This window comes from Athene cunicularia, assembly GCF_003259725.1.
Source record: "Athene cunicularia isolate RWA chromosome 11 unlocalized genomic scaffold, athCun1 chr11_part1, whole genome shotgun sequence".
NCBI classification, from domain to species: domain Eukaryota; kingdom Metazoa; phylum Chordata; class Aves; order Strigiformes; family Strigidae; genus Athene; species Athene cunicularia.
The window spans coordinates 19,813,639-19,841,242 of record NW_020799113.1 but is presented as its reverse complement, the minus strand read 5'-3'; the positions used below and the strand labels follow the sequence as shown (position 1 = coordinate 19,841,242).

The following is a 27,604-nucleotide window of genomic DNA, read 5'->3' as shown; positions in this document are numbered from 1 at the left end:
AGAAGTGGAGGGACATCCCCAGGAGGGACACAGAGGAACTTTGCACCAGTCACTGGTGGATATTGATACGGGGCTATTTAAAATATGCCTGGTATTCCCTGTGAAAATAAATCTGATTTCTTTAGGGAGAGGAGATCTCTGAAGTTTGACAACACTATTAATATTTTAAAAAGCCCTCAAAATGTTTCACTTAAAGCACAGTGACATGGCTTATTTTTTCCCTCTTTTTTTTCCTGTTAATGCATAAAATGGGGCCTTAGCATGTCCCAGGCGACTGCTTCTCGTGGGGCTTCTGTGGAGGAAAGGGGAACCTCCCAGGGCAGAAGCTAGTTTGCAAAACAGATAACGCCTTCTCCTCCTCCTCTTTCAGATAAGAGAGAATAAAAGATCCCAGGGCTTCCAGCTGGCCCTTCTGCACTGTGCTTTGGGGATATCCTGTAGAAATTGTGGGGTCCATGGGGTGAGGAGGAAGATAAAGAGAACATCTGTGTGCATTGCTCTGGGGCTCCCAGATGCTCATCTCAGATATTCTGGTTGGCCCTGGGGCTTGTGTGAACCTCCCAGCCAGCAAAACCCCTCCCTGTGGGACATTGTGGACACAGAGTGCCTCAGAGGTGGCCAAGTCATGGAGGCAAAAGCACTTGAAGGTTACAAAGGACAAAGATGCATCTGGCTCAGGAGGTCCTGGAAGCTGTAGCCCAGAAAAGATTTGGGGGCTGTGTCCATCCACCCTGATCCTGCTCTTGTGATGCCTCTTCAGGCATCTGCTGTGGCCGATGGCCGTTGGAACCGTGGGGCAATCGGACCCTCATGCTTGTCTCCAAGACCTCTCATTGGTAGCCTGGCCGTGTTTCGGCAGGAGAACACGTGTCCACGTGATCGGCACAAAGCCGGCAGCTGGGATTGTACATCAGGAGAATATTTGGCCGCAGATGCTGAGCGAGTTGCAGGGCGGCGTTCAGGGTGGCGAATGCGGGGAGAGGAGAACAAAAAAACAAGGAGAGACTGGAATACAGATGATGAAGAGCTGGTTCTTTTGGTGCCAGCTCAAATCTCCCCCTGAATTTAAAGCATTTGCTGGGGGGTTAAAATGCTGCTGCCTTGCTGAAGCCTGATGGTGCCTCAGATGTGAAGCCTCTGAGCCAGGGGACCTGTGGTGGCTGCACGGACCAAGTCCATGCCTGGCCCAGGGGAAGGTGCTGGGTCCGTGCTGGCGCAGAGGCAGAAGGGGCGGCTGTGATTTTCTGGTGGGGATGAGGTGTCTCCCGGGGATGTTTCCTGGGGCAGGACAGTGCGTGTGGATGAGAGACAGTGGCACGTACAGAGATGGCGGTGCCCTGGTGGCATCACCACCTTCTGCTCCTGTCACCTCTCTGAGCATTGTCTTTTCTGTGGGGTTGTTTGGAAGCCAACCTGGCTGGGAAAATGACTTTTTCATTTGAACTAATTACTTTTTGGCAGAATCAGGATGGTTGCGCTCCTCAGGGTTTTACACCAGGACTGGAGCTGGTGGGGACAAGTAGCCCAAGCCATGATTTGGGAGAGCTGCCCATCTCTTTGGCATCTCCATTGCTAGTGGCTGGCTGGACCAGCAGCTCTTCAGTGGAAAAATCATCTTCACTGGGATGATGGGGAAGAGGGTGGCAGCATCTTCCCATTTTGACTATGTGCTTCTCGGGGAGCATGGCAGGCTGAGCCCAGGGGCTGGAGCATGGACGATGCGCAGCACGCCGAGAGGATGTTTTGTGTCTGCCAGCCCTGGGAAAAAGCTTTTTCCACTGAGTCATTTGCTGCCTCTTCTTTTTGTGAGACGGTGCCGAGATTTGGGGGAAGGGGAGATGGAAAAACCCAGCCCAGATCTCCCTGCTCTGGCAGGACCAGGTCCACGCCAGCACAGCTGCCCTGTGTTTGCTTTTTGGAGGGAGCAGCAGACAGGCAGCAGCATAAATAGAACAAGCCTGGCTATTTTAAGACATCGATTACATGATCTGCACGTTAAGGAAAAAAAATAAATAAAATCTTTGTTTTAGCTGCATCTGTCAACATGGGCTTGAGAGGAGCAGAGGTAGCTCCAGTGGGGATGGGTGTTTTGGAGCCATCACCCCAGTGGCCACAGGGGCTTCATGATGGATGAAGACTTCTGCTTCTGCATGGGTTTCTCCTTGAAGTCACGGTAGATGGATGGTTGCCCGCACGTGCCACCATTTTGGTGCCACGCTGCCACCATTTTGGTGTTGAGCTGCTGTGGATGGGGAGTGACGGCATGAGATGTGGTTGATCTAGGCAAGGGGAAACCGTGCTTGGGGAAGGGATGTGGGTGCTGTTTCGGTGATGTACACATCACTGGCTCCCAGTACTGCAGCCAAGGATGGAGATTTTCTTCTTCTGGAGGTGTGTTTGGGTTCCTATGGGGCTGCAATCATTGTACCACTCTGACCCTGAGCAGCAGACTGTGATGAAGACTCTGCATTTACTGTTGGGGGTTAAAATTGGGCTTCTTTCTGGTGAATTAGTGCCAAGCAGAGATGTTGGCAGGTATGAGAGGAGGGCTTAGAGCTTTGGAAGCAGGAGCTCTTTTCCACTCAGTATTCATTGCAGCTGGGCTGAGTGCTCCTTCTCCCCCATCCTTGCTGGGGTCACTCCCTCCCTGTCCCCCATTCCTATCCCAGCTTAGAGGCTGAGCTGCAAGGGCAGCAGCCCAGCTCCCAGCCATGCAAGTGCTTGTAAATACTTGTGCCTTTCAGATGAAGTGCTTTTCAGATAAAGTGGGTGAGCCAGGAACCACTCTAGAAAAAGAGGGAGAAAGGTATTGAAGCAGCTGATGAAAAGAGGGCTCTCTCCACTGGCAAGCCCAGCTGCAAAAGTTTATTTGTGTAAATTAATCTGAAAATGCTTTTTCTTCTCTTTTTTCGCCCTTTTCCTCTTCTCTGTTGAAGACCTTTGGTGGTTTTTGCTGAGGAAACTGTACACCAGAAGGCAAAACTGTTATGTGGGATAGGGTTTTGCACTAATCATGATATAAAACACATTTATCTCTGCAAAATGGCTTTGGAGGTGGACTTTTGGTAAACTGTTCTTATGACAAAGGGGGTTTTGTCAGGGCCCTGTAAATCATCCTGTGCACCAGGTCATGCAGTGGTTGTCACATTTGCCTTGTTCTTCTGTGAACCAACTGTTGTTGCTTTTTAATTGCTGCCAGAGCCACTGCTTTCAGCTGGCCTGGTGAATTGGGTGGAGATGGGGCTGAACCAGGTTTGGAGCTGCCTTCCCCTCCACTCTTCCTCATGGTCTCGCCCCTTTCCCTATGACAATTTGGGGGACAGAGCTCAAGTTTGGCCCTCATAACTTAGGTCCATGGCTTGGCAAGTTTTCATGCTGAAAGATGGTGTAGAAGTGTAGCTCCTCCCCACAAAAACCCCCAGCATGCTGGAAGAAGAGGTTGGGGACCCTCCACTCCCTCAGGGGGTAAGCAGAAGATACTACCTTTCATTGAAAATCTTCTATTTATGGAGCAAAACCAAGACAGGTTGCAGGTGCTCTGCTGGGCTTCCACTCAGGAGGTCTGCCTGGTGTGGTGGCCACATGGGGATGGTGACTGGCCAGGGCAGATGCTTTAGAGCCAGGAAAGCCTTGTCACTTATTAAGTGTAACTTAGAGCATGAGGGTCTGGATGTGGACGCCCTGTCTGTGCCCAATCCACCGGGCTGCCTGAGCATTTTCTGTCTTCCCACTTGCACTGAGGTTTCTCTCCATTCTCGTGTCCCACAGACTGCCTGGAGCTGCTGCTGCTGGAGTCCATGGCGTACACCGTGACTCCCACACCGGTGGGGCCCATCGGCTCCCAGTACTGCGTCTGCAGAGTCGAGCTGTCTGTCTGCGGCCAAAACCTTCTGGACAGGGATGTCACTTCCAAATCCGACCCCTTCTGCGTCCTATTCATGGAAGTCAATGGGAAGTGGGTGGAGGTAAGTCCTGAAGTTCTGTGGATTTTCTCCTCCTGTGGTTTGCCCGTGCTGGTGTCTCCTCCCTCTTTGCTCCACTACAAGGCTGATCCTTGTTCCTCCCTGATCAGAGGTGAAAGCTCTTGTAGTCTTCCGAGGCTGTGTGCGTGGTGCTGGTGTGTTTTGCAACTGGTCCTTCCTCTGTCAGTGCTTCCTGCTTTGCACTGGGGGTTAGAATTAACCACACATCTCAAAATGCCAACCTCTGGCAAGGCACGTGGCAGGTGTGAAAGGATCTTGCCACCTTCAAAGTCATCCCAGCCCTTTCTCAGTCTGCTGTAAGCTGGGGGTGCTTCGGATGTGGGTGCCTGAAATGCTGATCCCATGTGACAGATGTTGTGAGATCTCGCTTGCAACAGGGCGTTTCTAGGTGAGTCAAGATAAGCTTGTTCTTGGATCCCAAGTTACATAGGAAACTGGTCTTTGGGTTTTGCTTGAAAAGTGGCTCTTCCTGGAGGCCTGGATGAGGGTCTGGCAGGTCAGTCCAGTGGAAGAACGCTATCCAGGGCAGCTCATGCTCTGAACACCTCCTTCAAGAGGTATATCAAGGTCAGCAGTCCTTAAGCTGGGCATTTCATGGGCTGGTTGTGGAGAGCGCAGGGCTGTGGGATGAGGAAGGACACTGCTGGGAGCTGGGTGCACCGGAGTTTGGGTCAGTTCAGTTGCAGACAGAAAGCAATCAGCTGGCAAATCTCCAGTGAACTCTTTGCAGACGTTGGTCTTTCCTCCTTACCAGAAATCTCACAAATACGTGCTTCAACTGCCGTGTTTGATATTGGGAAGCCCTGAGAAGAAACTGCAGATGGTCTTGTTATTTGCTTGGTTTCAGAAGCTGTCTCATTACAAATGAGAAAAGTGATTCCTACAGGAAGAGAGGAGAGGAGGGATCATGACATAGACAGTGGGATTAAGTGAACCCTCAGCAAGTTTTCAGATGACACCAAGCTGAATGGTGCAGTTGATATGTGCCATCCACAGGGACCGTGGCCAGCAGGGAGTGGGCCCGTGCAAATCTCATGAGGTTCAACAAGGCCAAGTGCACGGTCCTGCACCTGGGTCAAGGGCAATCCTCAGTACCTGTACAGACTAGGGGATGGATGGATGGATGGATGGATGGATGGATGGATGGATGGATGGATGGATGGATGGAGAGCAGCCCTGTGGAGAATGACTTGGGATACTAGGGGGTGACTTGGGATACTGGTGGGTGACATGACCTGGCAATGTGTGCTCGCAGCCCAGAAAGCCAACTGTATCCTGGGCTGCATCAAGGGAAGTGTGGTCAACAGGGCAAGGGAGGGGATTCTCCCCCTCTGCTCCATTCTTGTGAGACCCCCCTGCAGTGCTGTGTCCAGCTTTGGGGTCCCCAATGCCAGAAGGATACGGACCTGGTCAAGCAGGTCCAGAGGAGGCCACGAAGATGATCAGGGGGCTGGAGCACCCCCCTGTGAGGACAGGCTGGGAGAGTTGGGGGGGTTCAGCTGGAGAAAGGAAGGCTCTGGGGAGACCTCACTGTGGCCTTCCTATACATAAGAGAGGTTTCTAAGAAAGGTGGAGAGAGACTTTCTACCAAGGCCTGCAGTGACAGAACAATGGGCAACAGTTTTAAACTGGAAGAGGGCAAGTTTAGACTGGACATAAGGAAGAAATGCATGATGAGGGTGGTGAGACCCTGGCACAGGATGCCCAGAGAAGTTGTGGCTGGCTGCCCCATCCCTGGAAGGGTTCAAGGCCAGGTTGGACAGGGCTTTGGGCAACCTGGGCTAGTGACAGATGTCCCCACCCATGGCAGAGGGTTGGACTAGATGATCTTCCCTTTCAACCCAAACCAGACTGTGATCCCATGACTATCCTTCTTGCCAGCTTTGGATATCCCTGCTACACCAGGACCCTCCGCCCAGCAGATGTGCATGCCTGTGGGCTGTGGGCACTGAGACTGTGCTCAGCAGAGCACACTGGCATGCTCCCATGTTTGGGAGCGCGTGTTTTTATTTTCCTTGTATGCGCTAAGGAGCTGAGAGCTGCGTTCATTTCCTCTGCTTCCCCACACACTCCAACACAAGCTTACTCCGGGGCAAGACCCTCCTGATAAAAGGCTCTTTAAGGACAGGAGGACTTTCCATGGCTCTGCTATCCCTGGCAGTAGGTGAACACAAGATAAATCCATCCTTTCCAAGATGCAGGCAGCACACAAAGAGCCCTTGTGTGTTATTCCCTCCACTTCAGCAGGACGAGGCTGCCGCTAACCAGGCTAACAGAGCACGAGGAAAAGAGCCCTCAGCAGCTGTCTGAATTGTTTTGTAGCATAAATAAAATGTTGGCTTGATCCCAAAAGCTTGCTTCCCAGCATACTCACCAACTGGATGTGTATTCCTTTGAAAATCCCCCTCTTGCCGGGAAGGGACACAGGGGTATGCTGCATGGGGACTGGGTGTGTGCATGCTGCCGGTGCCGTGGTTCATCCAGAGGTGCCTGAACTGGCTTTGAGCAGCATGACCTTGGTCATCACTAGCAGTGCTGCTGCAACAGCAAGTGGTCTCACTTGGGTGGGTTCCCCAGGCAGATGATCTGCTGCTGGTTTTGCAGTCAGGGTGTGCACAGAGTGGACCAAGAACTCCTGAAGATGGTTTTCATGGTTCTCTGTTGACTGTTCAGCATCTCACGTGGAGAAGCTATAGTTGTCATCTCCTTCTGTGGTCGTCTGAGTTGGGCAACGTGCTGTCTGTGGTAAAATTGGTGTGAATCCAGAGTCTGTGCAAGAGCATTTAGCTCCATGCCTAAGAAAAAAATCTTTTGGCTACAGGGGAAAAGAATCTGGGATTAAATGACTGGGGAAAAAAGTGTGGACTTCATTTTATAACTGCAGTTGTAGATAGTATAAGACCTCTTTTCAATTGTTCTGGAAGGGAGAAAGTAATCAGAGCATGGGGGTGAGATGGTGTTGGGTGCAGCACAAAATGAGGAGCTGAAGGGTTACATTAAATCATGTAAGCCAAACAAAAGTTGTCCCGGTGCCTGGGAAATTAGGTGGTCTCATTTTCCAGGTACATGGGCAGCCTTTGAGCACTTGGCCAAGGAGCTGGTGAATCAATGGGCATCACCTAAGGTGTCCTGCATCTGATCTCCTTGCTGTTAGTGGGGAGGGTGTGGGGACAAACCTCACCTTACCATGGTCTGCAGTTAACTTTGCTCATCAGCTTGGCTGGGACTTAATGAGCTTTCCAGCCTTGATAGGTGTCATCTCTTTGACCTGATTGTACTTTTCAGGAATTTATCTTTCTGTCAGTAATGTCTCAGTCCAGCAGTTTTGATTTCAAAGCTTCTCTTACAATACAAATGTATGATGGTTTTTGGTTTTTTTTTTTTCTTTTCCTCTGTTATTTTTAGCTTCTTTTTAACTGGCACGATAGGCACTGGATGTCAGCCTTGAGTGGCAGATTGCTCAGCGCTTGGCTGCTGTGGCTTCAGCAGAGGTTAGCGTGTTGCACGAGCCAGCACGTGGTGTGGTGTGGTGTGCTTGCATGCCGTGGAGATGGCCCTGGTCAGCTGGCGCGGCGGGGGCACAGCTGGGGCGCAGGCACCCCGCACCCACATGTGGCAGTAGCGGTCTGTGGGTCCGGGCTGTGGCTGGATGCTGGGGAGGGCCAGGAGAGGGGGGATCTCCTGCCAGAGCCTGGCTGGATGGGACACTCGGTATACCTTTAGTAGCTCATGCCACCATGGTTCAGAGCTGCCCAGGGGTGCCGGCATTGTCCTGCGTGGATTTTGGCCACACAGACGTGCCCCTTCTCTAAGATGAGCCTCTTTCCCGTCTGAAAGCGGTGGCCTCAATAACGTAGTTGAGTGTAGGGGATGGATGGGGACAGCAGCAGCTCAATGGCCTGAAGCCATCCCACCACACTACCTCTGTGTCCTCTGCACCGGGTTAGTGACACGTCCCAGCCATCGGACCTGGTTTAGGAGGTGGGTCTCCTCCTCCAGGACCAGCCCCCACTGCGGTGGTGCCTGTGTCTGAGCTGGATGGTGGGGCTGTGGCACTGGCTCATGCCAACAGAAAGATTTCTGCTCTCTGTTCTTTCTAGCTGTCACATTTGTTCCCAAATACAATTATTTTGTCTCGCTGAACTTAATAGGAATTAAAAAACCTTTGTGAATCAGCCTCAGAGGGGATGGGGGAGGAAGGGACAATAAACCACACAGGCCGAGAAGTGACATGAATATGGGTGATGTTTAAATGTTCTGCCAGATGACGTCATCTCACAGGAGCCATGAAAGTCCTGGCCTGTGATGCCGGGAGCAGGGACACATGACTCAGCCATGCTGCTGCCTTTGTGTGGCCCTGAGTCATCCGGCCAGCCTCGCACCTTCAGCATGAGCTTTCCTCAGCGCTTGGGACAGCACCTCCCAGTGTTGGAGCATCAAGCATCTCCACATGCTGGAAATGCCTGAAGGTCTTTAGCCAACCTCCCTTCGGATGCCGGAGGACTCTGTCTGCGTTCCTTGAACACAAGGGCTGTCTCTGGAGATGATTTCCTGGTTTCGTGCCTGATTTGTAGAATCAAGACTCTTATCCAAATACATATCCATAATTAGCCTGGTTACATCTTAAAAACCTTTCTGCTTTTCTGCTCTTGTGTGGCAAAGCCACCTCTGATCTTTACAGGAATGCAGACATGTAAGCGCTGGGGGTGAAGGGGAAGGCAGGAGCTGATGGCACGCTTGTCTCCTGGTGGAGGTGGTGTAAAGAAGCCTCATACATGATGGTCACTTGCAAGATGACTATGTGCAGCAACCAGCTGGGGCTTGTGATTTTGTTCTGCTTCACACTGACAATAGGCAGGAGATTAAACACTCAGTGTAATCTGGGTGTTGAAGGAAGCCCCATCACTCCAAAGGGTTAGTTCAAGACACATTGGCTGGGTTTTTTTCTTCCCCTTCCCTGGGCCACCCCTTCCAGGGCAAAGCTGGAGCTGGGACCTCAAGTTTTCTCCTTCGAACTGGTGCCTGGGAGTGAGGGGTCTGGTTATCCTTGGCCCCTGACTTTCTAGTAGTTCAGAGAACATGGAAGGAGCTGAAATCCATCTTCATTGCTTGCACTGTCTCGTCTCCTAGGCTTGAGAGGGGATTGACATGTGTTGTGCTGCTGAAATAAGGTAGAGATGCTCTTGGTCCACTGCATCTCTGAGCAGACGTCTGCTGTCCTTTGGTACGAGATGGCAGCAGAGAGGGAAGAATCTGTGTGAAGCTGCATGGCCCTGGCCAGCTTACAGCCCACTGGTGTTGGTGTATTTGATTCCCTGAAGTGCAGTAGGTGGCTATTCTGGGAACACAGCATTTACTTTAGTCGTTTCTTGGCAATTAAGACAGTCTAAGCGACCAACTTCAAAAAACACTGCAATAGTTGGTATATATAGCAAACTCACCACATTTTCACTCAGTCACTCCAAAACCTGCCTCCTGTGCTGAGTAAGTTTCTTTGGGACTGAAGTATATCTTTGTGGGTTGGGGGTTTTTTGCTGGTTTTGGGGGGCTTTTTTCTGCTCTGCCATACTTATCCTTGGCTCTACAGCTCTGGCAGACATCTTGCCATCCCGCAGCCCAGCACTGCCCAGGGATGCCAGCATGGTGGTTCCTTTCTGCAGAGGTCCTGCAGAAAGGGACCTGGGATGTGCAGGTGGCTCACCCTTGCCCAGGGCCAGGTGTTCTGGCTGCAAGATGAGGTGGGATGCTGGCCAGGGCCGTGGGATGGCTGGTGACTCCATGCTGTCCCACAGGCAGATGGGACAGTCTTTCCAGACACCAAAGGCTTTTGATAAAAATCATACTGGCAAGTGCCTTTCTTTCTTTTTTAATAGCCCCTGTTATCATATCCTGGGGTAAGAGGGCAATGTGGCAAACGGCCAATGCTGCCAGCTCCTCTGCCAGCTCTGGTGGGCACATGACTGTTCCACCTTGGATGCTTGGAGCCACTAGTGCTTCCAGTGCCAAACTGGCTGCCACCTCTTACGATATCAATAGCTGCTCTTCTGGCAAAGCTCTTACTTGGTTTGCTTACTGAAGGGCTTTACCCCAGGCCGTGGGTGTTCGGTTCTTGTTTAGCTCTCAGGCTGTGCCCCCAGCATCCTTTCTGACTGTTTTAGCTTCATAAGGGTATGTTACATGTTGGGCTCCAAACTTGCCCTTTCCTGGTGTGTCTTGGGATGGATGATGGGCTGGTGGGGATGATGGATCCTGATATTAGAGTTCAGACCCTCCTTGGCCACTGACTTCCAGAAGTAAATACACCAGCTTTCTCAACCTCAGTTTCCCAGTTTTCCCAGTTTCTGCCACTCTGGCTAAAATTGTGGGTGGCTGTCTCTGTGTGAGCCCACCTGGTGCTGCCATCCTCCCAGCCCTCCTGCTCTCTGAGTTATGGGGTCATTACCGGAGGGCAGTATCCTGGGATCTCCGGTGTGGCTGTCCCTGCTTTTTTTTTTTTCCTGGCTCACACAAAGCTTTCTGTCCGCCTGTGCCATGCTGTGTTGTAAACCCACACTTCCACCGGCTGCCTGCCAAGTTTCCTCTGCTCTTATCGCTGCTCTTGGCTGTGGGATGCTGCAGTCCGCTGTGGTGCTTCCCTTCCAACAGCGGGTTCCCCACGCGCCTTCCAGTTGCCATCATCCTCTGTGCGCTTGCCCTTCCAAGCCGTCAGAGATGTCATTTCTTCTAGCCCGCTTGCAATAGCTCAGGATGACAAAATCTATTAAGTCGTGTCTTCTGGGTCCTTCTAGCCTCTTATTTCTCCTAATGCTTGATGAAATCTATGAAAAATGGCCTGCAGTAATTTTTTTTCCCCTCTTTTTTCCTATGGAGGGCCAAGAATAAACCCCATGAATGTTTTGGTTTGAAGTCTAGAGGGTTGCTGTTCTGGCTTGTGACACTTCTTGTTTTGCTTGTCCTTGCTGTTAGCTGCACAGCCTGAAAGGAGCAAGTTTGGCATTATAGCCGTGAGGTTCTGGTTGAGGATCTGTGTGAGAGCTTCAGCTCCTGGAAAAACAGGGCTTAGAAGGAAAAGAAATGGCTCTGGCTTCAGTGAGCCTTGAGTCCACACCGAGCCTCGGCTGGGTGGGCACTCCTGTCCTGGCTGTTGGCTGGGGTGGGCTTGTACAGCCCCATGCACATTGTCCTTGGGGATGCAGCTCTCTGCATGAAGTGCTGTTACTTGTTTAGACAGATCCCACCTTGCGTATGCTGGGTATTATGGTCTGCATTTAGGGGTAGCTCTTCTGAATTCCTGGTGCATTCGCTTTCTGATGGTCACTGCAGGGATTCTAGCTGAAGTCAGAGAGGAGACATGGCAGTGACAAAGATGGAAGATCCACATGCCTAAATGCCTCTTTTTTTTTTTTTTTCTTTGCAGTTTGACAGGACAGAGACAGCCGTGAACAACCTCAACCCAGCTTTTGCCAAGAAGTTCGTCATTGACTACCACTTTGAAGAAGTGCAGAAGCTCAAGTTTGCTTTGTTTGACCAGGACAAGTCAAGCATGCAGCTGTATGAGCATGACTTCCTGGGGGAATTCTCCTGCACGCTGGGCATGGTGAGTCTGAGATCCCTGCAGCAATCTGTCCTCCAGCAAAGGGTCCCCAAATCACGTCAGCCACAGGGGCATGAGGGGATTAGAGCTGCTACTGTAAAGTTTGCTGGGTCCTTCCTGGCAAAACTAATTTGATTTGCTTGGCATGTTTCAAATGTTGAGGTTGAGCTGTTCCACATTAGGGCTGTTGGCTACTGGCTCAAGTCTAAGTAGTCATAGTATGGGCTTGTGCTGGTGCCTGCAGAGAGGCATTAACTGGAAGCTTTTGGAGGTACCTGTATCTCACCATGGGTTATAGTAAGACCCCTGATGACCAGCTTGGAATTGGACTTGGTAAACTTCCAGATGATTAAAGTTAAGATGCATTGTGGTCTACCTTTCTATCCCAGTTTGGGGTTTGGGGTGGGGTGGGAGGTGGGGGTGTGTATTTTTTTTGCAAACCTTTCTTCACTGCCGTTGTATAGCAAATCATCTCTTCTGCTTTAGCGTGCTGGTGCAAGAATGAGTCTTCTGCTCTTCCTGTGGAAAAGCTTTCAGGACACAATGCAATTTATAAGCCTTTGGAAGGTTTTGCATTCTTAAGTCCAGACCCTGTTAGAAGCTGGCAGCTACATTCTCCAAATGTCTTTGTCGTCTGAGCTTGCTCTGACTCAGAGACGGGGAATGAGGGGGATTTTTTCTGTCCTTTTGCAGCATCCAGCAACTTGGGGCTGCTGCATTACCTGGCACAAGTGCAGAGGCTGGGAGAAACTGTCTCTGTTGTGCTTGGTGCTGGGAACGGGGAGGAAGGAGACACTGTAATAGGTGGGTCGGTGTGGACAGCCAACCCAAGGTGTTCAGGGAGGGTCATGAACGTGATTGCTTTATTAGAGACTGCAATATGGCACTGCACACGGCGAGGGGGGGCGAGTGACCGTACCATTGCCAACTCAAGAGCTTGATGTGTTAGAAGAGCACTGACATTTACAGCATTTGAGGTTTAATGTCTGGATTTTTGGAAGTGCTCTGTGATGACCTAGTTCTGCTCCTGCAGAAGTTAAGAGACAGTGCAGGCAACAGTCCAGGCTGGTGGTCAGTGATTTAGACCAAACCTGTCCTTTTCTGTAAGTTCTCATATTGCTGAAGCACAGCCACCTCTGGTGTGGGACAGTTCAACAATGCTCGTTGTGAGGATCATGGTCTTGATGGAAGCTGCAAGCAGAGAATTTATGGACATAAAGAAACAGAGCTGAAACCTTGATATTCCTAAAGGTGGCTCTGCAGAAGTTCTCTGACAGAGAGGAACATTATCTGTATGTTCTGGGGAGGAAAGTGGAGAGTCTGACCTATTTTCTCCTGCTTGTTGGGTCACCCAGACCAGCTCAACCCTTTCTGGTGCTTTGAAAGGTGATTAGCTCAGAGCGTGAGACTGGACAGGCCATCCTGTAGTTGTGGTAGTAGTGGGGATAGGCAGCTGTTGGCAGGTCTCACATCCAAGGTGCTTGCTCAGAATAGTTGATGGTTTAGCCATGGTGGCTGATGGGCATGACTTACCTGTCTACTATGCCTTTAGACACAGCTGGTGGTCTTAGTCCATCAGAAAGAAATGAGAGCTCTGAACTTCTGTAATGTCTTCAAGTATTTACACTCTGCAAAAGAATTTGGCTTATGTGTGTGCCCAGTTCTCATGAGTTTTTGTAGCAGTTCCCATGTGAGCTTTTTGGTGACCTTTAGTCCACAAGACACCAGCTTGGAATTGAGGGACCTTCTCATTTTCCCTCTTTTCCTGAAATTTCCTGTTAGCCTCCTCTCCCTGTGGCCTGTGTGGTCTTGAAGCACAGCCCAGTCATGGGGCAGAGGTGGGCTGGAGGGGTAGCACATGCACAGAGGTGCCTGGTGAGGAGAGGGGTGAAACAGGGTGGACAGGTGCTTGTGGGTTCAGCCACCCTGCTGTGGGTTTTCTGATGGCTGGATCTGGTCTGGTGAGATGTTTTCGTAAGCCTGCTCGGTTTTGAGGCATGAGCAGCTCTTAAAAGGGGAGCAGCTGTGGGTAAGCAACAACCACACAATGAGCATCTGACTTTTCAGTTTTGAGTTTGCATTGGACCTCTGTCAGATTAGCCAGATTGTTTTATTGCAGCTAATTAGGTCTGTGGTAAGATTTAAGAGGATGCTTGGATCATTCACAGGCCTGTAATGACCTCTGCAGCCAAATGAAGTGTAACAGGGATCAAGTTGCAGGCTGGAAGGTGTCCGTGGTTTCTGCTCACTAGGGTTGAGAAGGAGATTTCACCTCTACAGAGTGTGGCACAAACATCTAGTTACTCTGGCTGGTGATTCCTATGCATTTATGGATCAAAAGCACCAGGACATGGCTGGCTAGCCACACTGGGAAAAGGGTTTTTTGCCTTGAAATTGCAAGAAGAGGGAGAAGAACATTTCTGGGGAGCAATGGGAGAAATCCAGGTGTGACTGGATCACCTGAATGGCAGGAGCAACAAGTTAAGCCATTTCATTACGTGATTTTTTTTTTAATTAACGTTATTATTTTCTGACCATGTGTTGTAGAACCAAGAGTGGCGACAGAAGGATGGATGGGACTGCACTTGTTAAACTGCAATCCCTAGGTCTTAAAGGAGTGCCCACTAGGTACGGGAGCAGAGCAGAGATAGTTCCAGCAGGTTGCTAGGCCCCCCTGTGGGGGTCTGTGCCTCATGGAGAAAACTTACAGAATCCTCAGGTCTGAAGGCGACTGAAACTCAATGATCTGGGAAAAATCTCAAGACGTTTAATTCAGCTGCCAGATCATCCTGTCTGGCCTCATTGAAGGGGAGGGCATAGCTTTGGGGGTTCCGACCCCTGTGCAGGGGGTCCAGAACGATGCTGGGGCAGAGCACCCAGCTTGTAATCAGGATTCACAGGTAGAAATGTGGCCTGAAAGCAAGTTGCTGGCAGGGTTCATGTTAGAAGTATTTAAAATGGGGTTTGAAAGGTTCAGTTGTGATTTTGCTGCAAACAAATCACATAGCACCAGCTGTGTGAGGTCCCACTGACCTCCTCCACACAAAGAGCTGGTCCCTGGGTTCAGCAGGAGGTGATGCTTCAGCCTCTTGTGCCGTCACTGCTCTTCACTGTTCAGCTGCTGCCCTGCACCCTCCGGACTCGGGTGACAGTGTTTGTACGCACAGTATCACAGTCATCCCTGAATATGATGTATTTCTTCTACTGTTGTGAATGCTTAATCTGAATTAACTAACATGAGCAATGATCAGTTGCTTATGAGTCTGCTTTTGATCACTTGTACAATCATGACTTTATTTTCTTTGACTTCTCTAGATCGTCTCCAGCAAGAAAATAACAAGGACCCTTCTTTTGGGGAATGGCAAGCCAGCTGGGAAAGGGATGATAACGGTACGGTTATTCCTTTATGTTATCTACTGAGTGTGTGAAGGCAGATAATAACTGGGGGGTGATGCAGGACACTCACCTCGGGTCCAGGAGACTGGGGTTTAACTCATGAACATTTTTCCCTTTACCTCCCATTTTCCTGCCCACTTTTGTCTGTTTGGAGGACAGTTTATTTAGGGCAGGGACCATCTTGCTCTCTGTTTGCCTGGTGTCCAGAGGTATGAGTCTTCAACCTCAGCTTCAGTCTCTGAAATAAGAAAAACCTCAGTCTGGAGAAGTACAAATCTATGCTGCTGTTGTTTGTTATCTGGTACGACATGCCTGCTCAGCCCTCTCTGGAGCAGTGGGATGTAAGAGGTCTGATTCCTTTGCTGGTGTTGGGGGGTTTTGTTTGTAGGAAGAGGATGGGAGCTATACCATAGCAACAACTCTCATAGCAACAGCTGCTGCTCCTGATGCAGACCCCTTTGGGCAGTGGCCTTCCTGCTGTGGATCTATTTAGTGATGGATTTTTTAAAAAGACTAAATTTAGGTACGTTTCCCTCCTGCCACATGTCCCATCCTTTTTGGATCTCTTCTGTATTATGTGTTCTGTGAGACACGCAGATGGTCAGCAAAGATGTGGAAGAAAAGGCCAACAAGGAGTTAAACCTCCATCAGGTTTAAGCGCACTGGAAGGGTTTAAAAGTGGTTTAAAAGTGGAGGACCTGGCTGCTGCAAGGGCATCTCCATTGCTGCTTGCTCTAGAGGCTGGAAAGATGCTGCCAGCTTTCTCTCTTAATTGCTGCAGTTAGTCTTTAAATGCCAAGGAAAAGCTGCAGTGGAGTTCACAAGTGGTGCCTGATGCTGTCCCTGAGGAGTGGGCTCTCAACACCCCATCCGGCGCTTGAGTGGGAACCAGATGAAAAATTTCCAGTCAAGTTAAAAGGTTACATGCTTTAAAAAAAAGAAGGTCCTGATCTGTCACTAATGTCTCGTTAAAAGTCAGAATCTGAGATGTCTGCTTCATTTTGTATCATTGGTACAGTTTTTTGATCTATTTGGTTTTTTGCGGATCATGTGGGGGTCCCTAGGTTTGAAGAGATGGTGAAAATCTCAAAGTGAGCCACTGTTTGTAGAAATCAATCCTGAGGTCTTTCCACATGCCTCTGCCAGACACAGCGGTGGAGATTTTATTGTCCATGGTGGCCAAGAGAAGATGCTACCAGCACCCTCGGCAGCATGACACAAGGATGTACCTGGCTTGTCTGCACAGTCTGGCTTTTACGTAGCCTCTAGTGAGCTCTAAAATGCCAGACACCAACTGAGGGGATCAGCAAAGGGCAAATTTCATCCGCTTCCTTACAGCTCCTCTTCCTCATGCTGGTTTTGGTGATCTCTCATGCCCACCAAGGACCGGGTGGGAGGGAACACTCATGCCCTGGCTTTGCAGTAGGGAACTTCTGACTTCACAGCTATGCGGAGCAGAGGGGAGAATTTGATTTTGCATGCAGTGACCACATTGCTCTGTGAACCAAAGAGCAGTGTCCTCTGAGGAAAGGCCGGGAGGTTGTTGGGAAGCTGCGGCTCGTCCCCTCACCCAGCTGCCCAGGCAGATTCAGAAGCTACATCTCTGCCTCCTTGTCTCTGCAACCTCCCCGGCTCTCTAAGTGCCAATAACCCTCTGATTGCTCATTCTGCAGAAAATTGTCCCCTTGATTTCTGCAAGTTTTTCTAAAAGCCTTGCTGTAATTACACTGTGTGTCTCCAGTGAAGGGTAGCCTCCTTGTGAGAGCCAGTGCTTGGGAGCACTGTGCGCAGGGAGAATGTTCACGCCACGCTCCCGGCCTTGCTGGTGCCCCTCCTGCCCAGGAGGATGCTGTGGCAGGGGGGTGCCGCGGGATGGCTCAGCTGGCCCCAGGGAGAGGAGGAGGAGGAGGAGGGGGAGGTGGGGAGCAGATGCTTGGGCAGGACACAGCCTTGAGGAAAAAAAGACAAGTGATTCAGAAAACGGTTGGTAACAGAAGTGAATAAATGTGGTTTTTTTGTTATAAACATTCCCTTTCTTAAAATACCAAGAGACTCATTAGACCATGTTCCAGACAAAACCAGCCCACTGGTGGTTGGCAGCCAAAGCCCTTCTGGAGCATATGTGAATAAAGTCTTAAACCGAAGTGATCTGGGCTGCCCTCCGACCTGCTGTGGCTTCTCAGCAGCAGCAGTGGAGTTTTCACCCTTGGGGTTGTCTCATCAGGTGATTGTGCAGAGATGTGGCTCAAGTCCTTGGTGCCACTGGCATCTCCCCAAAGGGATGGTCCAGCTGCTTTTTGCTGTGCCTAGCCTGGGACATGGAGTTTGAGGTGGCACATCTTGCTGGCAAGGGGGTTTATGGCTTCTGCTTTCTCTTGGCTCTGTCCTTGGAGGCTTTTCCAGGTCCTGAACGAGCCCTGGTGCAGAAAAGCCACATGAGACCAGCTCAGATGTGACACCCAAGAAAGGGGATGAGTTTGTTCCCAGAAGCTTTGTTTTAGATCTGATGTCACAGGGAAAGGAGGCTGCTCGGGTGTCCTGGCACCTTGTTCTCCCTTCAGGTTGTCCATTCAAGAGGCTTAATCATACCTGTTAACTCCCAGTCCCACAAGTGAACGTGTTTCATGTGGACTCAGCCCCAACAATGAGGCTGTGGAGCTCAGTGGATGTCATGGGGCTGCAGCACCAGCATCGTAGATTGTAGCCTCCTAAAATAACATATCCTGTTTTGGTTTAAAGCTGATGTGTCACTGCCTCTGTGCAGGAAGAATGACAGTACTCATCCAGGAGAAGTCTGGGCTTTTTTCCTCATTCTTCTCCATTCCAGTGAGAAGCGGGAAGTAAACTTTGGTCCCAAATTGATCTGCAAAGGTAAAATCAGTTTAATTCCTCAGTAGTGAAATACTGTTTGCATTATGTCTTAACTTGGAAACGCAGCTTTGCAGAAGTTGTGCAGGTATCCTCAGAGAGTGCATGTCCTCAGGGTCTGGATTCTCCTCTGACTTGGTGTTCACTTTATTTTCGTGCTGAAAATGAATGCAGCCTTCCCTTGTCTTTCAGATAGCTGCCCAAGAGCTCTCGGATAACAGGGTGATTACTCTGAGCATGGCTGGAAGAAAACTGGATAAAAAGGTGAGAGGGGTTGTGTCTGGGGATGCGGTGTTAAACTGCCCTTCCTAGGCTAAAGGATCTAAAGAAATCTCTGCTTGTGCATATAGCAGTGACAGAAAATAGTCCTACTGGAGAAAGCATTAGGATGAGACTGGAGGGGTTCAAGTTCTGGCCGTGCCACTGGCTGCTGGGTATGCCTGTGCCTCAGTTTCCCTATTGTCACGGTATTACTTTCTTCATCACACGTGTTGAGATGGAAGGATTATGACACAGGATCTGTGTGCTATCATGTCTTAAAGGTAGCAGATTTACTACTTCAGTGGCTGTGTTTGGAAGTGTCTCCTGATGGAGCTGGCAGTTTTGATGCCCCTTGAACCTGTGTCTCAGAAGTGCTGAAACCTTCTGGCTTATTGCCTCTGGAAATGGAGTGAATATCTGCTTGTATATTAAACAATAGGGCCCGTCTTTTCCAAGGAAGAAGTGTTGACCTCACGGAGGCAGGTAATGCATGAGTTTTGCTTTGGGTATGATACATAGGAAACCATGAGCCTTTCTGAGCAAAGCCATTTGACCTTATTTACCTGGCAACCAGCACTATTTCTCTTAAACCAGTGCTGTTGCTAAGCGATTGATGGGAATATTATTTTTTTTCCTTCTTCCTAGTCTCTCCAGAGCTTGTATTATTGGCAGGATGGCCCTCGGTTTTCAAACCTGGGTAAAGCAAGCATCCAGGCAGAAGGGTATTTGCTGGGGCAGAAGATGTGGTTTCTCCAGTCCTGTTGTCCAAACTGGATGGATGCCTGGTTTATCCAAGTGTTTTTCCCACCTGTTGGGAATGGTTGTTTTTTCGCCTTCCTGCTTGCCCTGCCTAGTGCAAGGAGTCAAATGCCCCTGTTAAGAAATCCCCAAATAACTCTGCTTCATAAATGGGCTGGAAGATGTCCTTGAGCTGGTGGCTACCTCTGAGACACGGCCAAGGGTCAACCCCATGCCTGTCAATGAGGACATCCCTAATGCAACAGTTTTCTTCCAGCACCCCAAGAAGAAGCCTTGCAAAGCAAGGGATGGGATTTCACAGCAGTCTTGGTGTGCTTCAGCTTTGTACTTCAGCATCCCTTTGGCAGCTGTGGCCTTTGTGAAGAGTAGGGCCAATGACCTGGGTGCTCCCTGCAGCCCTGGTGCCTCAGGCATACATCCACTTGTTGTGTCGGCAGCTTCACTGGTGGCATCACTTGCTCCATGGGCACAAGTTGCCTTTCTAATCTGGTTTGCAACCAAGTTCCTCTACCAGGTTATGCAAAGGTGACATCTTTTGATATTCTTCAACCAGGCCATGATACCTATGGGTCTGCTGCCCTTCAGATCCCTAGTCAAGGTACAGAAAGTCAGCATCTACCTGGTTACACTGGGATAAGAACTGCGAATAATCATGTTCTTTCTGGGTCACTCTCAATATGTATCAGCAGAAAGGGCCTTCCTCAGAGACCGCCTGCCATCACCAAGAGCTGATGAGGTTTCTTTGCTGATTCCTATAACACAGCGCAGCGTTGCAGTGCTCAAAGTCCTGCTCATGGGCAGAGGATGTTCAGGCCACTTCACACAAATTAAAACGGTCTCTGAACAAGGAAACTGGATGAAACACAATATTTTGGGGCCATTATTAGTCATGGGTGAAATGCAACTATGGTAGCTGGGTAGAACTTGTTTAAGCTTAGGAAAGGCAGTGGAGAAGTGGCTAAGCAAAAAAACACAGGGGTAAGGCTGCAGCCTGAGGGAGTGACACCCTCCTGCACCATGCAGCATGTATCTGGGGAGCACAGCCAGAAGCTTGGACATCATGTGAAGGGATCAGATCTCACTGGATTTCATGGTGGGGCCATGGCATCATCTTGCTGCACATGCCGAGCCCAAGCTGTGAGCATCCCTGACCAGCAGCTGTGCCACAAACCCAACCTGGAGCCACTTTCAGCCCCAGGCAGTTCTTTTGCCATGATCACCCTGAGGCTGAGACCTCTCTCAGGCTGTGGGCAGGTCCTTCTCCCCATCACATGTCCGTGGTTTCTCCACCTGCATCTCACTACTGTTGGGATTCTAGAGGGCTTTCTGCAAGAGAATGGCCATGTGAGCAATCCTGCATGAGAACAAGACTGATAAGAGCCTCAGCCTGAGCAAGAATGCGATAAGGATGTGACCCTGAATGAGGGGGGAGAAATTCGATGAGACAAACAACCCTCGGAAGGGGTTGGGATGGAAGAAGAAGTTACATGAGGCAGGAAGCCTGGCAAGGCTGATGTGGCACTTTTTATCTAGTCATAAGAAGGTTTAAAGCGCGGGCTAAGTTAATTGTCAAATCTTGAGGACTTGTACTGCATGTTACTCACGTGTGCGGGAGAACATTATAAAAAGGCTTTCTTAGTTTTAATAAACGGGCATTGCTTGATCACATTGGTCATGTGTGTGCTCAGCTCTCCTGCACACTACCTTTCTTTAAATGCTGAAGCTGCGCAGAGGGAACATGTCAGCAGCAGAACCAGCCTAAGGCTCTTGTACCTTATGTCAGATGAGCTCTTAGGAGAGCTGTTTTAATAAAAAATATCTTGCAGAAGAGGAGGTGTTTTCACCTGGGACCAGCCCTGGTGAACTTGGCCTCAGAGCCATGTGTGCCACCACAGCTGTGGGGATGACAGGAGGGCAGCGATGCTTCGACGTGGTGGGGGAAGAGCAAGCACAACGAGCCAGGATTGGTGCTGGAAGCTGTGCTTTGGGGAGCTGCCTCTGGTGAAAGTGCCACCTCCGCCCTCTTTGTCCATGATGTACAAGGACCAGTTTGGATGATTGAGATGCTTGGACCAGTTTGCAGATTGATCTGGTCTGCTGAGCTCCTTTGGTTGCTCTATCTCCCACCAGGCTCACAGGGGTGAGATGTTTGTGGTTTTGACATTTTAAAATAGCAGCCCACAATCCTGTGGCCTGGAGGCATCTCCCAACCTGCTCTGAATGGAGCAAGGCTGACCAGACTGGCAAACTAGGCTGCTCTGAGTGGGTTGGCAGCAGACATCCTTCAAAGCTCCCTGCTCTCCTCTGAGCTGCTGCTGCCACCAGCCCACACTGGGCTGGTGCTGATGAAACCACGTTGGGTTTCAGGTTAAGCCGGCATTGGCAGGGTCAGGTACCCACTGCTGGTTCTTTGATCCATCAGTGAGGGTTGAAAGTGCGAAGTCCAGGCTGTGGGTGAGCAGGATCAGAGCTGTGCCATAACTGTAACCCTGCAGAAAGAATGGCTTGGTTTTCTCCCCTACAAACATGTGAAAAAGGGCAGGAGAAGAATAGCCTTATCTCACCAGAGAGCATCCCTGTAAGCCTTTATGGTCTGCTCTTGTGGCAGAAGAATTTTGACTGAAGCAGGTTATAGTTGCTCCAAGCCAAAACACTTTGCAGTGATTTACTTTGCTGGCTGGCTTTGGAAACAGGATTTGAACAGAAATGTTAATGGGTTTTCTCCTGGGGCATCACTAGAGCCCGTGTCCGTCCATGCCCCCACCTCCCAGGCTGGCTATGGACAGGGATTCTGGTGTGTCCATGCTTCCTCCTCCTCCACGACCAGCCCCCTGCATCCCCACCCCATCATTTGGAAGCCCAAAAAAAGCTCCTGTTCAAACCTGTAAGAGGTTCCTCCAGCTCTTTGCAGGATTTATGCACCCACCTGCCTCTGGGAGGAAAAACCCAGCTGAAATGGCTTGAGTTCTCAATCATTTGGAACATTTTGGGCTCGGTTCTTGGTTCTGCTTAGAAATATTGGAGTTTCCTCATGTCAGTGCCACAAGTGTCACCCTCCTCTCTGGGCTATGAGTGCCCCAAAGTAGCCCCCGTGCAATAACCAGCAAGGATGCTTGTGTATGTGTACATATTTCTCATACACCAGCAGCCCTTTATCGGGGGAATATCTGAGGAGACACTGGCAGGAAAGGCAGCACACACTGACTCAGGGCTGCATATCTCAGAGGGTGTTACATGATCTCTGTCAACACCAGGGCAGTTTGCTCCTTAAAGATTTCCTCTGCTCATGCTTTATGGCTGTGTGTAGGAGGGTGGTTTTTTTCCTTTTTCCCCCAAGACACTCGTGCACTTCATAATTCTGTTTTTCCTTTGAAGCTTTAGATGTTTTTCTAAGACCAAAAGCAGCTGCCTCCCCAGCTGGGGTTGTTTTCTGTGACATGTGTCCAGAGAGCTCGCTGGGTGGCAGGCACCCACCAGCAAAGCCCACCGCTGTGTGCCGGGGTGCCGACTCGCCCGCCGTATCAGTGCCAAAACACAGTGCAAACGTCAAGAGGATTTGTGTGCCCAGGCCACAGAGGTGTGGCCTGTGGGGGCTGCCTGTTTGCCAGCATGCTTGAGATGGTCTCCTGAGGACAGGAGGGTGTCTGCAGGGGTGGCACTCCTTGGGGAAGGAGATCTCTCTTGGACCGGCTGTCGCTGCTTGCAGAGCACTGTGTAACCCCCCCTGTTCTTCTCCCCCAGGACCTGTTTGGAAAGTCAGACCCCTTCTTGGAGTTTTATAAACCAGGTGATGATGGGAAATGGATGCTGGTCCACAGAACAGAGGTGAGCATGACTCTAACCCAAGGTGCTGAGACACCACTACCTTATATCAGGTCCTCTTGCTCTTCATGGCGTTATCTTATCCATCACCCATAAAGCAGGGTAGGACCCAGGGATTTCAGAACTTTACAGCTGCCTTCCTAGTGTCCAGCTGAGGCTGCTGGACTCCAGCAGATGAAGATTTACTGAAGCCAGCAAGGTCTTGAGATATGTTCTGTATTACACAGTACTGTATCTACCAAGCAGAGATGGAGGTTGTCCTCTAACCTGTGGTAACCTCTAAGCTCACCCTGAGCATGGGCTGAGCCCTGGACCTTTTTCCTTCCACTTGCAGGAGCTTGCAGGAGCAGCAGGATGAGCTGTGATGTGGGGAGATGGTAGAGAGAGGTGGTGAGAGGCAGCCCACAGAACAGCAGCAGGGAAAGGTTAAAACGAGCTTTTGCCAGATCCTCAGCTAACCTGGGAGGATGCTCAGGCATGTCCAGCTTCTCTGCACAGCACTCAGACTTGTGTCCAACAGAGCTGGAGCCCTGCCTGAGAAGGCAGAGACCTGTACCAGCATCCCAGTGGGTACAGTCAGGGGCAACTGACCCTTCCCTGTCCTGCATTTATACCCGCTATGATATTTCGAGCTGAGCACCCTTCTAGTTATGTTGTCAAGCTGCTAAAACCAGAGATATTATGAATAAGAGGCACAGCACGGTCAGGGAGAAGCACGCCTGCAGGGGTGTTTGCTGGGAGAGGCAAAAGGCTGGCTTCTGATGTAAAACCAGGCTAATAATTACTTTTCAACAGCTTTTTTTCCCCCTCTTCAAAGCTTGTTTCATGGCTTTTTTTTTTTTTTTTTTTTTTTTTTTTCATGTAGCTCTTGGCAGCTGGCAGAAAGGGGAGGGGGCATTAGCTGCAGGAGGGGCTCACAGCAACCCCTGTGTTGGAGGAGGAGAGTCCCATCATACCTCATCTCCCACCCCTCCTTTTCCCATCTCCATCTCACCCCTGTCTTTGTCTTGTCCCCTCAAGTCTTGGTTAAGGACGTCACTGTCCCACCACAGCAAATTGCTTAACAAAATACAGTGTGAACTCACGCAGAAGAGGGTGGTATTTATTTACAAAGTCTCTCCATACGCTGGTTTTTACCACTGCTGTGAAAAGTCCATGAGGATTTCCTTCACTTGCACACCCACATGCACATGAGCTCCAGGATGTGTGTAACACTGTGTGTCCTGTGGTACCGATGTAGGCCGTCCTTTTAACCCTAGCTCTGCTGTTTATTTTTTGGTGCTTTCCCACACACGTTTCTGTGCATATTTAATTCATATCGACCTTAGTATTTCTCTTCTGCAGGAGCAGGCTGGGACCTTGTTTGGTTGTTTCCTCCTCGTTATGTGTGGGTAGCTGGGCTTTGACTCACTGAGATGTATTTCTCAGATGTGGGGATTTTGAGTGACCTGCAGCCCTTCCTCCTGGAAGAAGCGTGGGAATTGGGAGTGTGGCTGTGCACCAGCCATTGCTGGGAGCTCTATAAGCAGATCAGGTTTTTGGTGAGCGGATGTTAATATTGATTTTTCCTCTGATTTGTCTCACTGGATAAGGGTCTAGCAAGGTTTTCTTCCAAGTAATGTGTGCTGCAACAGCCTCCTCCTTACCAGCCTGAATGTATCCCTCTGCCCTCAGAGGAATCCCATACCAGGTGACCATCTTCATTGTTTGAGGCCTGATATGAAGAAATACGTTCTCTCTTCTTGCAGGTTTTGGTGTGGGAATATAGCCAGTGCTCAGTCTGATGCTGGCACTTCTCATGCCACCACAGAGGTGTCTGGCAGGGAAGGATTAGTGTGCTCATTACAGCCTGTTATTTCAGTGCCAGTGTGAACGCCCAGTTGGGCGCTGGGTGATGGAGGTGCCGCATCCTTCCCCTCCCACCCTGGGGACCCGGCGGCTAGCAGCGTGCGGGCGCCATCTCAGGGTGCGTGGGCTCCCCCTGCTCTTCCCAGCCTCCCGGAGGAGGTGTTTACAAATTCTCGACTAAACTGTGCTTGCATTGTCAGGGTTTCCCCCGGTCTCGCGCAAGAGCCTGTCTGTAAAACAAGATGCCTGTTGCAGGTCCTGTGTGCCTGTTTGCCCGCGGCAGCAGCCACGGGCCTCTTCCTCGCTGGGCTGTGCTGTTGCAAGAAGAACAAGGTCCTCCACGCCACATATCCCCCATGTTTGCCTTGCACAGAGAAGGGTTAACTGCTGCCGGTGTCTGACTTTCCTAGTATTCACTCCTCTTTGTGAGCACACCTTTGTGAAGGAGGGTCTTCACCTGCCCTGAAGGCATCTCTGACATATGCAGCATGTGCCTGCAGCCAGCTAGCGTTTGATTAGGTTTCCACCAAGCGATTTCATTCTCTCAGGAAATGTCAAAAAGCATCAATTATTTCTCCAGCTCAGGCAGCAGATGTTACGCAGATGAGGCAAGAATGCTGGACGTGTTTTGGCTTTCCTGGCTGTTTGTGGCATCCCACTGTTCCATCTTCTCAGTGGTCAGACCCCAGATGGGTGTAGGCAATGCTGGGGGGGAGTAAACAATGAGTAGGGTTCAAGCAGTGGGATGCAGAGAGCATACATAGTAGCTGCTGGGCTTGAACTGATGGGGTAAGTGGTTGTGCCCATACTCTGGGCATGGTTGTGCTCGTGCTGCCCAGTCTGCTGCAGCTGTTTTCTCAAGCAGCCTCACTTAATTGCCCCCAGAGGTGGAGAAATCACCCAACATAATGCAAACGAATCTATTGTAACTCACATGTACTCCAGCCTGAGAAGGGAGAGCTGCTGTGTTTAAGTTAAAGAGGCAGATCAGGGCTGAGATGGGGCTTTCTGCAGCTTGCCTGGCCTGCCCCACTGAGAACCTGGCACAGAGTCGCTCTTGGCAACGTGTCTCCACTTTGTGGCAATCTCCCCCTGCAGATGTGCCCATTGTAAGGGCATCCCTCTGTTCCCATCCCCCAGGTGATCAAGTACACTCTGGACCCCGTCTGGAAGCCATTCACTGTGCCTTTGGTGTCACTGTGCGATGGAGACGTGGAGAAGCTGATAAAGGTAACCGGGAGCCCTTCAGCTTGTATTGTGGTGGTCAGCCTCTGAGATTGAGCATTAAACATCTGAAACACCATGCTGGTTTATTATAAAAAACCAACCAACCAGACCAAAGCAGAACTACCCCCAAAACAAAAAAAACCAAACTTGTTTGGGATCTCCAACAGGAGAGGTTGGGAACTTTGGTAGGTCTCCTCGCAGAAGATAGTTACTGCATCTGAGGCTGATTTGTGCTTCTTCACCATAGGTGATGTGTTATGACTACGACAGTGATGGGGGACACGACTTCATTGGGGAGTTTCAGACCTCGGTGGCCAGGATGTGTGAAGCCCAAGATGCCTTTCCAGTAAGTGCCAGCATGCTTTTGGGGAAGAATGAGGAAGGGGCTTTTCGGGGCTGGTGGTAGGATTTGGTACTTGCACTGAGATCCTCAGCCTGTTCTGAGAAGAAGCCAAGTCCAACTTCCTTTCTCCTTCTACCCACACCGTGAGTGACCCAGGTCACAGTTGTAGCTAAAGCATCTGAGCTAGAGAGAGGGCTTGGGCAGTCTTGGCTGAAAATCGGGCTCTGATGAGATGTCTGAGAAGCACCCATGATTTATGGGGTGCCTTGGGGTTTTGGGGGCCAGAAGGGGAGGTGTGACATGCTGCTGGTCTGCGTCTGCAACTGGGGCAGCCTGGTCCCCAGGAATGCCAGCTCCTGTGCGACTCCACAGAGGTTTTGTGACCAAAGGTGTCCCCGTCTTCCCCACAAAGTGGTGGCCAAAAGCCTTAGCAAATGCCACCTGATTTAAGGCATGTTGTGAGGACTCCTGAAGAAGCAGAGCTGTCATTGCTAGGATTATGAAACCAAGAGGAGGTCTTGGTCAGGACGTAGAGGTGTGTAAAACACCATGTGTGGTGCAATGAGAAAAATTTTATGGCTGGGGAAACTAAGGCACAAAGACATGAAGGACTTTCTAGGACTGCACAAGCTGATGGTGCCGGAGGCTGGCGTTGAGCTTGTTTTTCTGCTGGAATTTCAGCCTACAGCCTAGCAATAAAATCATCTCTCCATTGGACCCTGATCGATGCTGGTTAGAAGAGAATAAAACTTGCCTTGCTGCATGCCTGTGCTGCTGCACCCCTGTGTGTTAACACAGGTCCCCCTGGGGACGGGCTCTCTCTGCCTCTTCCCCTTGCTTGGCTTATCATGAAAGGTCAGGTGCCCTCCATTCCCTGGTAAAGCTGTTCCCCAGCTAATGCCACTCTGAGTGGAGCTGCTGTGAGCTCCAGGCAGAGGAAGGTGGCTCCAAAATCAAGTAGCCACTGTTTGCCACTGCTGTGCATCGCGCTTCAGCATCCTTTCTCCCTGGGGTGGCTCCTGTGTCATCCTTTCGTGTGGCCACACTGATGAGGGGGTACAGAAGTGAGGACAGAAGTGGCACCACACGCTGGCATGGCTTGCAGGTTGGGAGCAGCACTGTCCAGCCACAGCCTGGCTCATTGCCATCCCTAGGACCATCACTGGGCTGCTCTGAGCAGGTCCGAGGCTGTCACCAAATGATCTGAGCAGGTCTGGGGCCATCACCAGGCTGGTCTGAGCAGGTCCAGGGCCATCACCAGGCTGGTCTGAGCAAGATGCTGGGGGAGAAGGCACAGACTGGCCACCACTGTCCCATGTGGGATCCATGTGTGAGCTACCTGCTGGTGGGTCTGGGCTGAACCATCTGCTTGGGTTTTTCAGAGTTAGGAGGTTTTGTCAAAAGATCTTGTATTTTTTATTTTGTCCACTCAGAGAAATGCAACATTTACACCGAGAAAGCTTAAAGATTTTAGTATTTAAAATTTTCCCATTTTTCTGCAGC

At 50.3% G+C, this 27,604-nt stretch overlaps 1 protein-coding gene across 2 annotated transcripts in view; it reads left to right on the top strand.

Moving 5' to 3' along the window:
* The window catches only part of CPNE2 (copine 2), a 53,541-nt gene that overhangs the window by 8,561 nt on the left and 17,376 nt on the right, over positions 1-27,604 (top strand). For both annotated transcript variants that reach the window (XM_026856767.1, XM_026856766.1), the window contains exons 2-8: positions 3,769-3,965; positions 11,401-11,580; positions 14,893-14,967; positions 18,034-18,105; positions 22,603-22,686; positions 25,672-25,761; positions 26,006-26,104. In XM_026856767.1, coding sequence (XP_026712568.1) covers positions 3,798-3,965; positions 11,401-11,580; positions 14,893-14,967; positions 18,034-18,105; positions 22,603-22,686; positions 25,672-25,761; positions 26,006-26,104 — 768 coding nt within the window. In that variant the 5' untranslated portion in view covers positions 3,769-3,797. The remainder of the gene's footprint in view (positions 1-3,768; positions 3,966-11,400; positions 11,581-14,892; positions 14,968-18,033; positions 18,106-22,602; positions 22,687-25,671; positions 25,762-26,005; positions 26,105-27,604) is intronic.